Source organism: Trachurus trachurus (genome assembly GCF_905171665.1).
Source record: "Trachurus trachurus genome assembly, chromosome: 3".
In the NCBI taxonomy this organism is placed as follows: domain Eukaryota; kingdom Metazoa; phylum Chordata; class Actinopteri; order Carangiformes; family Carangidae; genus Trachurus; species Trachurus trachurus.
The window spans coordinates 14211624-14227238 of NC_139893.1; the positions used below are offsets into that span (position 1 = coordinate 14211624).

Sequence of the window (15615 nt, forward strand, 5' to 3'; positions counted from 1 at the left end):
CTGTCCTGCAGCTATCTCGTATCCATAGAGCAGCTGAAGTTGTGATAAGGGTTTAAACTTTGTTTTTACTCACAGATCAAAATCTATTTAGATCTATTTTGTCTTTGCAATGCCTCCAACTGACATCCAGACATGGGGGTCACACTGTCTAATCCACTTTCAGATAAACTTCCTTGAGTCAATATTTGGTGACCTTGTTGGGAAAAACAACACCTCCTGAGGTGGTTTCATAGTAAAGACCTACCTCCTTCACATTTAAACAAGCCACAAGTTTTCATCAGTATTTCAAGCATTAATTTAGGTTTACAAAATGACTGTTGGCAAATAGAGATCAATGAGTAGCTCAATGCAGGTGTGACAGGAAGTCAGAAGTAAAGGAGCATAGTGGAGACGCTATGTCAGATTAGCAGCAGTGCAGAAAGAAATTCCTACTTTCAAAACTAAAATTTTAGGATAGCATGGGTTTTTCAAAAATATGAGTCCTAATTATTACTTATTTTCAACCACCTACCGGTATGAAAAGATGTTCCCCTCTCTGAATCCTCCACCAGGAGAGCCAGGATCCCCGCACAGGACAGCTTGAGAGAGACAACACAAACAGTTAGCACAGGTCTGAGCTGCTGAAATGAGGACAACAGTGACGTGTCGTGCATCAATAAAAGTTGAGTAGCAGTTCCCAGCTTAACTCACGCAAACACTGTGGTACGTCCCCGGTCCACGTGCCGTTCCCCTCGCAGGTTAACACAGCAGGAGTGGACAACTGGTAACCGTGGAAACAACTGTAGCTAACACTCGATCCCCATGAATGGTCTGTACCCTCCACTTTCCCATGATGTACTTGAGGGGGAGGTCCACACTGGATCACTGGAGAGCACACACACACACACAAGCACACAAACATGCACTTAAAAGATCATCTACTGATAATTTAATATAAAATCAATTAACACACAGAAGCTCAAGGGACAACATGCACACAGGCTCTAGTTAGTGTGTGCGAGCATTGCTCAGATGTTTTCACATTGCGACTATATAAAACAAACACTCCAACAAGTAGTAGGCTATGGCATTAATAGCTTATGCGTACAATGGGGATATTTATACTTCATTTGATTTAGCAATTCTATCTTCAGTAACAACAAATAAATCAGCAGCTAGTAACACAATAAGCACTCACAAAGACAAAACAGCAGTTAAGACAAGTCCCCGGTGGAGGCTGTGCTAAGATGTGGAAGATGTGAACCAACAATTGAAATAATACCTTCTTGTAGAAAACACTGAGAGACTTTTTTCAAAAATCTACATCATAAAATTTGCCCAAGGCCAGGTACTTGTATATTCAGGATCAATGTATATGACAAGATGGCTTCAGATGGGAGGCGTGACATCAAGTGAAAACAAGCAGACAGTCATTTCTACCTCCACTCGGTTATTGGGATTTATGTATCTGCCACATTGTTTTCCATTAGTCTGCCAAATGAGATGCTGGCAATATTCTCTAAAAGACAATTTCACCATCAACCTTCTTTTCATGAAATACTGTCCTACATTGGGATTTTAAGAAGAAAGACATGTATACTGAGACTCAGTATGTGGGATTGCTTTTTATGTAATGCAAGTGATTCACACAAACCTACAGCTACTTTGTAACTTGATTTTATAACCGCTGCTGCACGTAACCGATGTTGATATCAAATGGTGCAACAGATCAAATTCATTAGTTTGCATTAAAAGCACATCTGTTACGAGGTTACAGCATCTTTTAGAGATGTTAAGAAACCTCGTTTTGTTGATAACATCTGCGTGCACCTTTTGCATATGCGTGTTCATGCAAGTGTGGCGTATGGGCATGGATTGTCTACGCATGCGACTTCATACCACCCTGATAAACATCTGTGTGTGCCTGTGCGTGATTGTGTGTGTGCCTATACTCCCTCAGATAATGATAACCATCTGCATGGTTTCAAACATCTAATAAAGTCAGTTGAATCCTCATCTAACCAGGAGACAGATGGTTTCACGCTCCATTCACTCTTCTATGATGATATACACTGCACACAGCCATACACACACAGAGGGAGCAGCAGACAGACACAGACATGAACACAGACATGCACACACGAACAGCGAGTACCTACATGCTGTACATAAAGTAGAAGAAGCAATAAGCATATGTTGAAATGAACAGAGGAAAGAACTAACGACTCTTTATTGACAGAATGAAGAAATATGACAAATATTGTCTCAACAATAAATCCCTCAAATACTTGATTCATATATTTTTTTCTTTGCCAATCTTTACCCTTATTTCCTTGTTGTTTCTCTCTGTATATTTCTGAGGCTATTTTGCATTACGGCTAGTGTTTTGGATGCAGAATCAAAAAAGAAAAAAAAATGTCTGTAACGTTGTGGTTTTCTGGGCGACTGCGGGTGCTCACGGCAAACTGTCCTGAAGAAGTCTTGCATTTCCACCAAGTCAGGACTCAAAAGTGTTTCTCCGCTCTATGTGTTCAGTTTCTTGTTAGTCACATAAAAAAAAAAAATCTACACACCAGCACAGAAGTCACTGCCAAATCCCAGTTTCTTAAAGCATGTCATTCATCATTTTTTGTTGTGTGACTCGAGGAGGAATAGCTGGTGGCTAGCCAGCAGCTAATGGGGATTCAAATTAATAAATGAATGAGTGTTTTCTTCCTCCCTAAAAACAACTTTGTTGTTTGGCATCAAACTCCATCTGTCTAGAAATAGAATAAAACCTTCTTACTGGCTTATTGACTTCAGCAGTTCACATTTTGGACCAATATTTCTGCAGGTCTCTGATGCCCAGAGAACACTTGTGTCTGTAATTGAAGGTTTCTGAGCTCTCATATTTTCTATTTGTGTCTCTCCCTTGTTGTTAATGCACTGGTTTTGCTTCACATGACTCTGGAGGAGTAACTCATCCATGCTCACTAACCCAACTCTTCTCTTTGTCACTGCGATCATTGAATCCTTTCCCCGTGTACCCAGCCTTTCTTCTTTCCACTCACGTCTCCACATTCTGTTCTTTTCTTACACTTTGGTCCCCGACCTCCTTTCTGTCTTCTTACTTCTTTTTCTCTCCCTCCCTCTAGCCCTTCTTCTCCTTCTCCCTGCACTGCTCCCCCTGTCCTTCTGTCCCAGCTCCAGTCCTCTTTCATTCTCTTGCTCTTGCTCTCTTGGTCTCTCTCACACCGTTGCTGCCTCTCCCTGCCTCCTCCATCTTTTAGGCATATGTCTTTTTGCACAATTCACCCAGCCAACACATTTCATGGGCCTAATCCCTTTTCTCACTGTGTGTTTACAGGTTTGGGGGCAGGTATTGATTTGCCTGTCTGTTTCTCCCATCACTTGTTTCCTCTCTCTCACTCGCTCCTCCATCGCCCCACTCCACTGATGGCTCATCACATTCTCTCTTTTTCCTCTTTCATTCACACACTTGACTCTCGTCTTTTTTCTGCCTCCCATTTTCTGTCTTTCTTAATCTCTGCATTACTCTGAGTCTTTTTGTGTTTCTGTGATGTTTTCTTCCACTGCACCTATTCATCCTTTCTGTTCTTCCTCCTCCTCCTCTCTCCTCCTTTAACTCCCTCGGTCTTTCTTTCACTATCTCCCTCCATTATCCCTCCACCTCACTGCTTTGCTTGCTCATTCTCTCCTTCTGTCTGCATCTCACTCGATTCATTTTGCCTGTCGAGCTACACTTTCATGTCTTACAACCCCTTCATTCAATATGTTTCTGTGTGTGCATGTGTGCCTGTGTGTGAAGAAGCTGCTGTTCCAAAACAGGATCAAATGAAGACTTGTGGATTGTTTGAAGTGGATGAAAACAGAGGGGATGAAAACAGGGGAGATGAACAAAAAGACGTGAACAGGAGAACATAGAGAGCAGGGGTAAAGTGAGGAGGAAGGAGGGCAGAGAGGAAAAGACAGGAATGAAACCAAAGGGAGAGAAACAGAAAATACAAAGGACTTGCATCCCTTTCCTACTTGTATATCTCTATCTCTTCCTCTTTCACATTCTCTCTTTTCCCCCTCCATTTCTCATTTTTCTATTTCCTGCCTTAGTCTCATTTTCTATCACCTACAGTATCTTTTACTTCTCTGTTTTCCCTCTGTCTGCATCTCTCCCCAGTTCCCTCTCAGTAGCCTCTCTGCCCCTGTTTTCTCTGTTTTTTTCATCTCAGTTCAAAGCCTCTGCAACTGCAGGAGCCAGCCGGAGATTTTCTGTATGTGGGAAGAGGCGGCAGGGAGGATCTCAGGAAACATCCCCTTTTACTGTTGTTGACTATCATAGTCTAAACTCTAAATATGGGCTGTTGTAAAACTCCAGCTCATTTTATTTTAATGCATTCTTTTTTTATTTTTCCCTTTGTGTTTGTGAAAAACAGAGGGGTTTCAGGAAATAAACCCCATTTTAACACTCTGTTATTGTAAAGAGAAATGTTAATCTTCCCTTGGCCTCTTTCTGATGCACTGCTAAAGTCACAATCTATTATTTTATAATGCCATCCTGCATTGACATGCTGCTCTTATTTAAAATGCCACTTGGATTTGTCAGGCTTTTTGGTGCAATTGCACATCTTTATAACAATAATTACCATTGTTATTCTTTACCGTTAAAGCAGATATCAGCTTCACGGCCGTTTCGGCTAATGCTGCGTTCAAGGCAAGCTTTTGAAACCGTAAGTTACAGCTTCAAGTCACAACTACGACTTGGTAGCGTTCCAGGTAACCCGTAGCTCGTGTTTTTACCATCCTGTTGTCTGTGAAAGTTCCCTATAACGGCCACTCGTAACTTCCGACCCGTGAACTCGTACCAGATCGAACTGGTATGACTTCACAGGAAGGAAAAACACAAAGTACGAGTTTCTTTGAACGCACCATGAGTTAGCAGCCCCCGCCCTTGTCAGGCATCAATTGGTTCTCGTGCTACGTCACCACATTCACGCGCATCCCTTGGCTGCACACACAGCCCTTCATGCCGTTCTCTCTCCTCATTGGATAACACTTGTATCCCACAAGGAAAATTTTCTCCTCGGGTTACAGCAGAGCAGAGTGACGGAGAGACTCGTGTTTAGGCTGAAATACTTCATGTAAGTGATTGCTGACGGAAAATAGGACTATTTAGGACTTATATTAACAAAAACATTCCACTGATATCTGCTTTAAGTACCTTGTTGTTAGATTTCTGTCACATTTAGACTTGACATCTTTTCCAGTTCAAGTCATGTACTACATGGTGTTGAGCTGCGGTGTAAAATTTAACTACATCTTGATTTATATAGGCCTATACTGTATATTTGCTATTTGGGTTCACATGCTCAAAATCAATAATACTTTGCTTGCATCACATGAACAAACATATCTAAAATAAAAAAATATCAACAAATTAAGGATACATTTATAAATAAAGATGAATTATTGATTGGCGATAGAATGTCAATATTAGTTCTAAAAATTTAACTAAATGTTCATAATACATGCTTGCCCACACCACACTGAAATTGATTGTGTAGGTGAACACAGCTCAAGTTTTATACTCTGCACCTTCATATACTTCATGAGTCCTATATCTTGTTTATTGACATATTCATTGTAAAATGTTTCTTTCATTACATATTCTATGTACATGATCAACACTTCAAATTACTCTTAAATTTAGAATAAACTGTTAAATGGTTAAATGACTGTCAAGCAGATCCCTTAATGCAGATTCTGTTAAGATGGATTAATCCAAAAGTTGTGCACGGTTTTACCCGAGGAGCAGGTGCTATGGGTGTTGTTGGTTTTTCTCACCTTTACAGCTGGGTTTGGTTTGGTTCCACGTTCCATCTTTAGTGCAACGCAGAACACCTCGTCCATTTGGTTCCATCAAGTGACCAGGGTTACAGCGGTAGGTCATCGTGTGGTTGAATGTGAACTCACTTCCGAGATAGATCCCATTGGCCACTGGCCCAGGGTCCCCGCAGCTGATCACTAAAGGTGGTAGGAGAAGACGAATGACAAATATGATAGGTGCAGTGTGTGTGATGAGACTGTAGTAGTGCGCCAGGGAAGTGACATTCTTGGACTTATAATCTTTTTTTTTTTTACTGTATCTCACTGATATTTCTAACACATTGTGAAAAACTATGTTTTCACTTCTTTCTGCCTGCCCCTTAACCTCGCCCTCCCACTTCACTTTCTCGTCGTCTGCCTTTCCTAACTTCCCTGAAGCACAGCTCCGCTTCATTTCATCTACCTCCCACCTTCTTTTCCTCCCTTTCCTCAACCTCATGTCTGGCTCACTTAAACTACACATGTTGAAAACTCACACACCACAACCTTCCACAATTTTGCCTCTGCACAGCTGCAGGCTTCCCTTGTCCTGCACGATTTATGCTACTTTAACTAAAAAAAAACATTACATACACCATTGATATTATTTCAAGTAATATAGCTTTAGTGCTGTAGCAAAAAAAACCTATTCAAACTACAACAAAACCAAATGTTTCATGATAATGACTGCACCCCTGGTGTTACCACGAACAAAGACAACAGTAATAAAGCAACACCATTAAAACGTGTCCTACCTGTGCAGTCAGGGGGTTGTCCTGTCCATGTCCCATTTGTTGTGCAGTGTCTTGTGGTTAGGCCTGATGTTTTGAAGCCTTCCCAGCACGCGTAAGCCACTGAGTTCCCGAAGGTGATCCCGTCACTGAACACTATCCTGCCGTGTGCCGGGGTTCCAGGGTTACCACAGGATACAGCTGAGAATTTAGGAAATATTAAACAGCAGCTATTAATCATACTGATAATATCGGTGTGAGCAATACTGTGTTGCTGTCACTCAAGGCTGATCAGCTGTAGGCAGCAATAATGAGATTATCACTGGAGTCAGCTGGAAATAACATAAAATATGTCCTTGAGGTAGTGAGGCTGATTAATAACTAAAGGTTGTTGGATTGATTCCCAGCACTGAATGGCAGATGTACAGCTTTCTATTCGCGTGCTGGAGGCTGACAGGAGGCTGGTGATATATCTGCAGCACCCACTCTAAGTGCCACTGAGCAAAACACCAAAGTCTTAAAATGCTCCAAGGTTCTTCTGTTGTTAAAAATCAGGACGTGATGTCTGCAGATATGCATGCATCAGTGTTTTGCATCAGATCATTATGGTAAGAAAAACAAATAAGAGGCATTGGTCATGCAGCAGGGTTGTGAGGCTAATTATCAGTCAGGACTTGTGGACAATGTCCTTCAATGGTTATCTTGGGGAAAACAAAGTGTTAACAGTAAGAGTGCAGAGGGAACATATTTATGTTTTGAAAATAGCTGTAGACTTGACATTGCAACATGCGTAAAGTAATCTTCAGGCATCTAAAGGCATCTTCACAGCGGCTGCACTACGCTGTGCATTAAAGCCCTTAAAGAGTATTGTTCTCACAGTATAAACGATTTTTTTTTTGACAAGTCAAATCCTGGGATCTTTATCCATCCCTTTGTTTTTGAACTACTGCTGGTGTGTAAGACAAAACTGTCAGGGAGGACAGAAGGATGCAGCGGAAGAAGGAGTCAAAGGGCCCTAGTTTCGTCGACCAGGTGAAGTCTGTGATCAGCGCAGCTTCGCCACGTCAACGGGGTGTGGCCCAGGTCCATTTCGCAAGATTCGTGGGCCGCGCAGTCAGACTTAGACCGGCGCAACCCCTCCCCTCGTCCCTCCCACCGGCGCAAACGGCGAAGAGGGAGGAGAGAGGGCGGGAGGGAGACAGAAGGAGGAGAGAAAGGCGTGGAGTGGGTTTGACACAGCCGAGTCAGATCTTCACCAATCAAAGGAGCTCCTCTCCTCACCTTTAACTGCGCGGCGGGTGATGCGCGCTGCAAGTTTGTCATTTTATACTTTGACATGGACGGAGGAGACAGCGACGCCAGAGGCCGAACCTCTCCCCGGAGGAAACAGCTGTTTCCCCGGAGGTCCGAGCTCAGAGTGACCAACAATGAGTTTACTAATATACTTAACCAGGATTGATCTGATACACTGAGAACCCCTACGCAATCTAAGAAACAACAACTAATAAACTAATAAAGAAACTCACATTTATTCAAACCCTGTGTATAAGATCAGAGGTGTATAGGCTACACTAATCACAACATAAACACACACCATGTGGATGAAATCAGCAAGGACGCGCTCTCTCTCTCTCCCTCTCTCTCTCTCTGTCCTCCTCTCTCTCTCTCTCTCTCTCTCTCTCTCTGTCCGTCTCTTTTTTTCTCTTTTTTTTTTCTGTGATAGAGATGCTGAGTACTGTAGTAGGCTATATACTGACTATCTGATACCGAGGCTGTTGTGCTGGACTAAGAGAGATGATGATTTGTGTTTTGTTTTTCATTACGGCCGCGTGATGCGGTCGCACGTGCTTATGAATTAATAAGTAAATAAATAAATACAGCGATCATCACAAGGGCAGAGTGGTATCTCAACACGGCAGCGACATGCAGTCATCCACCCTCAGTCCTGCTTGGGACATCCACAGCTGCTTTTCAGTGCCAGTTCGTCCCTGCTGTGTTAATTCAGGTGGAGTTTCCATTACGCGCCGACAGCCTTTGATCTCTGCTTTGATCTGACGTAAGATGTGACGGGACAATCTATATAGATATAAATTCACGTGTTGATTCCGTTAGTTGCATTAAATAGTGGTTATTGTGGATATTTATTGCATTGAAATGTGTCTGGAACTGTGGAGATCTGCCTGTGAGGTCTTGGTGACGTGTGTGCACTGCAGGTCAGTCAGCCAAACTTCCACTGCACCTGCTGCGCTCCGCGCTGCGCTGAGACTAGACCTGGTTGGAGGTGGCGAGCTTTCAGCGCAACCTCGGCGGGACATTTTCGGACGAAACTTCCACTGCACCAAGCTGAATCTGTGACGCCTCCCCCTGCTGCGCCGCCACGCCTATCTCAGTGCAGCGCGATCTGCCAATCTTCCAATCTGACTTTGCGCTCGGCTGCGCTGGTCGAAACTTGCATTAGACCGGCTGCGCTACCTTGCGCCACCTGCGCTGCGCCAGCAAACTAGGGCCCAAAGTCTCTAACGTAGCGATCCATCGATCTTAAGTTCGCTGGCTCAGCACATTAACAGAACCGACAGGAATTACCAACTAACCACAGCACATTTCACTAATAAGATCATGACAGCTGTCGGCCTTTTAACGATCAAACACCTATTGACAGGATTCATTAGTTAGAGCCCTTAAAAGCTTTGTCCAAGAGTGTGTGTGAGAGACAGGGTGTATAGGTGGACATGTACATAAACACAAAGCGATGTGTGTATGTCTACAGCAGGTTACTGTTTATGCCTGTGTGTGTAACAAGTACAGGTGGGGTGAGTCACAGTCTGTATTTGTGTGCTTATTTGGATGTGTGCATGTCTTTCTTTGTGTTTGTGTCCCAGTGATAGATGTCTCATCCTCCCTGAATCAGCTTTTAACCACTATTAGCTTAATGAAAAACAACTGTAGAAAGACATAAATAATTAGCGTTACACCAACATAGACACAGGTACGTGTGTGTGTATATGGGTGTCTGTAAAATCTAGTACTTGTACGCAAACCACGAATCAACAAAAGTTAAATTCATTGCTTAACTGTCAGACAGTTTCAACCACACTGTCAACAAAGCTGCTCAACTATTTGACATTGTGTCAGTGCTGTGTCTCGTAGAATCGGGAGAGGGATGAATCTGTAAAGCTTTTTGCGAAATGAGATACGATTGACCAGGAAATGAAATGAAAGAAAGTGACATTGTGGATTTCATGTAGATATAAATTCTATGTAGCAATATTTTGAAGATTGACATTACTTTTTTTTCCAAATGTAAAATATTAATCAAAATATATGGCACTTTTCAAGGACATTTCAAACTAAAGCTGCAATTTAATAGCTTAAAAGTGAGACGAGACTAGATCCGCTGCTTATTTTTTCCCATTTCAGGCAGCCTGGCCTTTATGCTTTTCTGTGTTCTATATTTAGTATACTGCTGGTGCTCGGGTCACAGCCACACAATATACATAAGAGTACACAAAACTGTATGACTCACTCTTCCTCCCGCTATCCACTAAAATTACTGCCAGAAGAGTGCATCTATCTAACTCAATCTAGAATCTGCATCAGGGCACAACGGAGTTAATGTCAGCAGTGTTTTATTCAGCCCACCTCGTACAGTCGGTAATAGGGAGCATAACACAGGCAACAGCTCAGGATTCCAGTGTGTCTAACGCACTTCGGGGACCCACTTTAATTTCCCCTAAACTCCCATGGGTTTTCAAGAATGTCTTTGAAAGCTGCTGTTGTATAGGACGCACTTTATTACCACCGTGCTGTGGAAGATCCAGCTCAGTCAGTCAGGAGTGACACACTTCAGTCCTTTGTATCTGGGCCACACAGATATAAACATGCACACACACACTTACTTGAAACCGCCCCTATTTTAAACAACCTATTCCCACTATCCCTGTGCGCCTCCTATATTATACTGTATGAAATATTTTCTGTTGAATGTCAAGTTAGTTAGCGGTCAGTCTACATATCAAATCACCACTAACAGCCACTAAATGTTATTTTTTCTCTTGTGCAGCGATTGTGTAAATAGTTCACTGCAGCAAAAACTACACAGTGGTGGCCACAGAGGGTTGTGCTCTTCGTCCTGTAAATTTCATGAACAAGTACGTGGTCAATTACAAACATTCTCTGAAATGACCGGTTTTGTTCTTCCACCTCCTCTTCATTGTTTCTTTCAAACTTCAACAGCTTGTGCACTCTGAACTGTCTTAAATTGCTTTCATCGTATCGTTGACAACAAGTATGATGAGTTGTTTCTAAACTAACTGTGAAACATCTGTGCTGCAAATATACTTTACCATTGTCACTTGTGTTTACCAATATGCGCCGTGAGTGTTAAAAAGGTGAAATGAGAGATGCATTTGTGTGTAACCAGGTGAAAAATGTTTATGGTTTTACTATAAGAGTGACTGATTCAATAAATGGGTGAACGCCACTGACGATTTGGTTCAGAGAATGGAGCTATATATTTTTGCAATTCACAAAAACTGTAACTGTGATATCAGGTAAAGACAAACAATTCATAATGTAGTTTCAGGTCAATTTCGCCATACATATATAATTATTCTTCTCCAGTTTTAGAATTCTATCTATCTCAGTGCATGCATGTAAAAGCAAGTAAGTTTAACTAACACAATAATTTATGTGCAACGTATGTAATGTACTTCAAGCTGTTTGGCGGTGTATTAGATACTTACTGTCAGTAGCATGTGCACCAAGTGGCTCCGAGTGGCCTGATACTACTGATTCTTCAACGAAGAAATTAATCTGTTTGACTTCAGAGCCTGAGCTGATTTATTTTAACATTAAACACTGAATAATTAAGTCTATATGCCACAAATGCCATGAATTTTCACAAAATGTGTTACATACATGTAAGCAAACTGCAACCTTTTATTATTATTGTTATTATTATTTTTTGATCCCTTTTATTTTACTGCAACTGGTTATTGAAGGGTTCATACTGTAATAGGAAAAGAAAGCAGTGTATCACAGTCCATCTATATCTATTTACTAACTGTTTGATACTCAATACTACATGACCAAGAGATATGACAGAATTAAGAATGTTATTTCAAAAAAAAAATGAAGGTGGGGTACGTGCGCTGCTTGAAGTGGCAGTTGCAGCAGAGAGTCTTTTGTTCCATCTGTCAATAGAATCAAATTTAAAATGATGGCCTCGAGGGTCATCTAAATAGTCATTGCAATACGTCCCCACCTTGACAGACAGGCTGTGTGCCGCTCCAGGTGCCATTGTGCAAACAGGTCCTTTCAGCTGAGCCGGTCAGACTGTATCCCGCCTCACAGCTGAAACGCAACAGGCTCTTGGTTTTAAATTCTTGCCCTCCCAGACGAGCACCGTGTGGAGGGATCCCTGGGTCCCCACAGACTCCTGGACTCACGCCTATAGTGAGAAAAGAGAAGGTAAAGGGACGCATGTCAACAGCCAGACACATACGCTACACAGCACCGAGGCAGGGAAGGAGGCCCACACAGTCCTGAACTGATGGGAAACAAGGACACGTGTAACCACATGCACTGCAAAGCTGCGTTCAACTGATGTCCATTACCCCTCTAATAGGTTGTACTGCTTTATGTAACTAAATGGTGAAACACAGGATCAGGAGGTTGCCTCACACTAGAGCTACTATTGCTAAAAATACTGTATGTGTGCATTCATGCTTCAGGTCAACAACATCCACAAAAAAGCATTTGTGATGTTAGTCATCTCATAATCTATATTGCAGAAAATGCACAAATGTTTAGCATACTCAGTGTGTCACATACACTGTCACACAAATGCATGCACGTACCCGGACACGCACACTTTGTAAAACTGTACTTTGCATTTAGGCGATGCCAAATTGTTCTAGCATTAAAAGCACTGAGCGTGTCACAATTTTAGCAGCTTAAGTTCCATCGGTGGGGATTTGTGAGTTTAACAGGGTACAGCTCCAAATGCAGCGCCTTGCATCTCAATGAGGTCTTCAGCTGCAAGATGGATTCTGCCCTGCTGAGCGCTCTGTTTTGAGGCCAGCAGAGTAAGCTAATTGCATTTCAGCTGTAGAGACAGTTGATGCTGAGTTTGGAAATGATCAGTTGTAGTGTTTTGGGATCTGCGTAAGCCTACTGTAGAGCAGCACTTGCAACCTGAGTAGTAAACCAGCACTTCCACCTGCTTCCTCTGGCCCGTTTCTTACACAAGCAGCTCAGGCAGAGTTATACACAGAGCAGCAGAGAGCCAGTTTAAACTGAAGTCAATTTTGCAATCTTACCCCGAAAATTATAGTATACAGTTTTCTCAAGATCACTTGCACAAGCAGGATTGTCAAATGCTGATATTAAATTTCATATACAGTAATGCACCAGCAAATTATTAGACTTTTGTTTAATGCTGTTTAAAGAGAGGTTGGGAATGTTAAAATACTTCAGATAAGCAAAGCTTAATTGACTTAAAGTTACTGATTCATTAAAAGCGGAAACTGAAAAGTCAAGTCCTTGAACACATGCTCATGTGTGGCTAGATTTATATATCTGCGCCATTTTCAAAATTATACCACTGCGAATAATAACCCTCACCTCTGCAGTGGACTGGTTGACAGCTGCATAGAGTGCACAAGTCTAAGAGCAAGAACACTTTCAAAGCAATTTGCTATGAATTCCTGCAATAGAAATGATAAAGGTGCCATAAAGGCGTCATATTTCACTGACAGGTCTTGTGTATTAATCCAGTAATATCTGATGCTGTCATTAGCACAGAGGACATGATTCTCAAGTGGAAAAACTCTTTTATTCAGCCTTTATCTCTTATAAAACAGGTTTGTTTCTCATTCTAAAGTCTTAGTTTTTATGTTTGCTGTGTTTTTCATTGTACTGTTTATTTGTTTTGTTTTTTAAATTTCTTTTATTTCTATGTCTAGCCCTAACTGGGGGGAAGGGTTGGGGTAAATTTACTGAATTACCAGTTTATTTTAGTAGTTTTTTTGTATTTTATGAGTGTGGTGTTGTCTACATACAGTACATCACTTCACAAAAATGGTTTGGAGACATGTAGTAGCTACGTTTGTTTGTTTTGGTGTAAACATCTTCATCATATAAATTACACATATTGTATTTTCCCTGTTACCAGTCTCAGTTTTCATGCTCACAATTTCATTGTGATTGCTGGATTATTGCTTTATACTTATTAACACTCAGCCTGTATAAAAGAATACATGACAACTTGACTGCTTAAAAATCTAAGCTTTGCAATTCTACTAGCTGGACACCACTAGACAAGTCGTTTCATTGACCGGTTTGCTGTTACCAGTGCAGTAAGGTGGCACTCCGCTCCATGTGCCATCCTCCTGACAGTGGCGGGTAGTGTTGCCGACCAGCACCCCTCCAGGCAGACAGGAGTACTGCAGCACTGAACCGTACGTCCAACTTTGGGTTCTGGATACTACTGCATTCGGGGGTATGCCGGGGTCTCCACAGGAAATGGCTATAGAGACAGTGATAGATTTAAAAACAGAGGGGGTGTTAGAGTTTGTGTGTTGGAGTGTGTGGGATCGTGTCCAACTATAGATTCCAGATACAACTGCATTAGGTGGTGCAGCTGGGTCATTGCAGGAGACAGCTAGAGGGAGAGGGTGACAGCAAAGGAGAGGGTGAGATTAACACAAGTGTTTGTTGTTTTTGTGACTGTGTGTAGTTGTGTCAAGGCACACACAGGAAATAGAGGAAGAAAGAGGGATCAAGTGAACTACATCTTCGATAAAATAGAAAAGATAGCATTTTTAATTTACTCTATCAGATAACTATTCATTAAATGTGAGGGAAAAAGACGTGTTATTTTTTTTTTTTAAATAATAAAGATATTGACTTACAATTCTGTTATAGTTTTTCTCTGCTTACCCCTTTTGTATCCTTTTAGCATTTTTTTTGCCTTAATTTGATGTAGAGGTAGACAGTAAACATTGTGAAGGAGAGATGGGTATGAAACATGGTCCCAAGATGGAATCAAACTGAGGAATTTGTGGTTATGTCATAGGCATGGTAACCATTACGTTAAGACCATTTGTAATTTTACAATATCACTTGTACACTCATTATTAAACAATCTCCTACCGCTTTGATTACACAGTATATACATAGCAGGAAAGCTTAATTCTTTATTGGGTTCAGCTGCATTGCCTGAGAGAGAGAGAACCAATAACTCATCTCAAATTGAATTAAATAGTTAGAAGACTTAAAAAGAGCCACCATCCCTCTCCCATCTGTACCGAAAACTACTTTAACAAAGCACAGGTTTCTGGAGGACACAGATGTGAAACCGCTCTCGATTTTCTATTTCTGCCAGACGACTGGCCCTCCGATATCTCCCCTTAGCCCAGATTGTATTAGTTCATACCCTGCGCCCCACAGTCACCAACCCTCTCCCCCCAATTTCCCGAAAACACCTTGTTTCTTGAATGTAATGCTCGATGCACAGACGCCAGTGTCTCTACCTCTCGGTTGCTGTTCTGTGGCCCTGTTGGCAGCTCTGTGATCCTCTCTCCATCTCTGAGTCAGCTTTATTCTCTCTATATCGCTCTCTAGTTTAATCTCTACATTTCTATCAGCCTTGGTGGCCTTCTCACAAGAACGCCTGTTGCCCTAAGAGACACATGCTCACCTATTTCTTTCTATTTTAATCCCCCCCCCCCCCACACAAACACACACTCTCTCTCTCTCTCTCTCTCTCACACACACACACACAAACCTTTAAGCCTCTTTCTTTCATACTCTCACCCTCCTTTTATGATTGCTTCCCCCCCATTTTCTCCCTTGAACCCTCTCTTACTCTCCCAGTTTCTCATTCGCTCCTCATCTTCCTCCCAGTGGCCCCTCAAGCCATTTCACTCCTTAAATGGATTTTCCTGACAAATATAAAGAAAAATAAATAGAAACCCACTTTCCTATGACTACTCGTGTTCAACATGGCCAACTTTTGTAGACATATTTTGTAGAACTCAAAAAA

The 15615-nt window shown here is 41.8% G+C and overlaps 1 protein-coding gene across 1 annotated transcript in view; it reads right to left on the reverse strand.

The window, feature by feature from the left end:
* The window catches only part of LOC310984129 (CUB and sushi domain-containing protein 1-like), a gene marked incomplete at both ends in the record, with an annotated part of 396452 nt that overhangs the window by 23327 nt on the left and 357510 nt on the right, over window positions 1-15615 (reverse strand). Inside the window, 6 exons of the mRNA XM_083969256.1 lie at window positions 512-578; window positions 691-864; window positions 5818-5997; window positions 6594-6770; window positions 11833-12018; window positions 13921-14097. Coding sequence (XP_083825382.1) covers window positions 512-578; window positions 691-864; window positions 5818-5997; window positions 6594-6770; window positions 11833-12018; window positions 13921-14097 — 961 coding nt within the window. The remainder of the gene's footprint in view (window positions 1-511; window positions 579-690; window positions 865-5817; window positions 5998-6593; window positions 6771-11832; window positions 12019-13920; window positions 14098-15615) is intronic.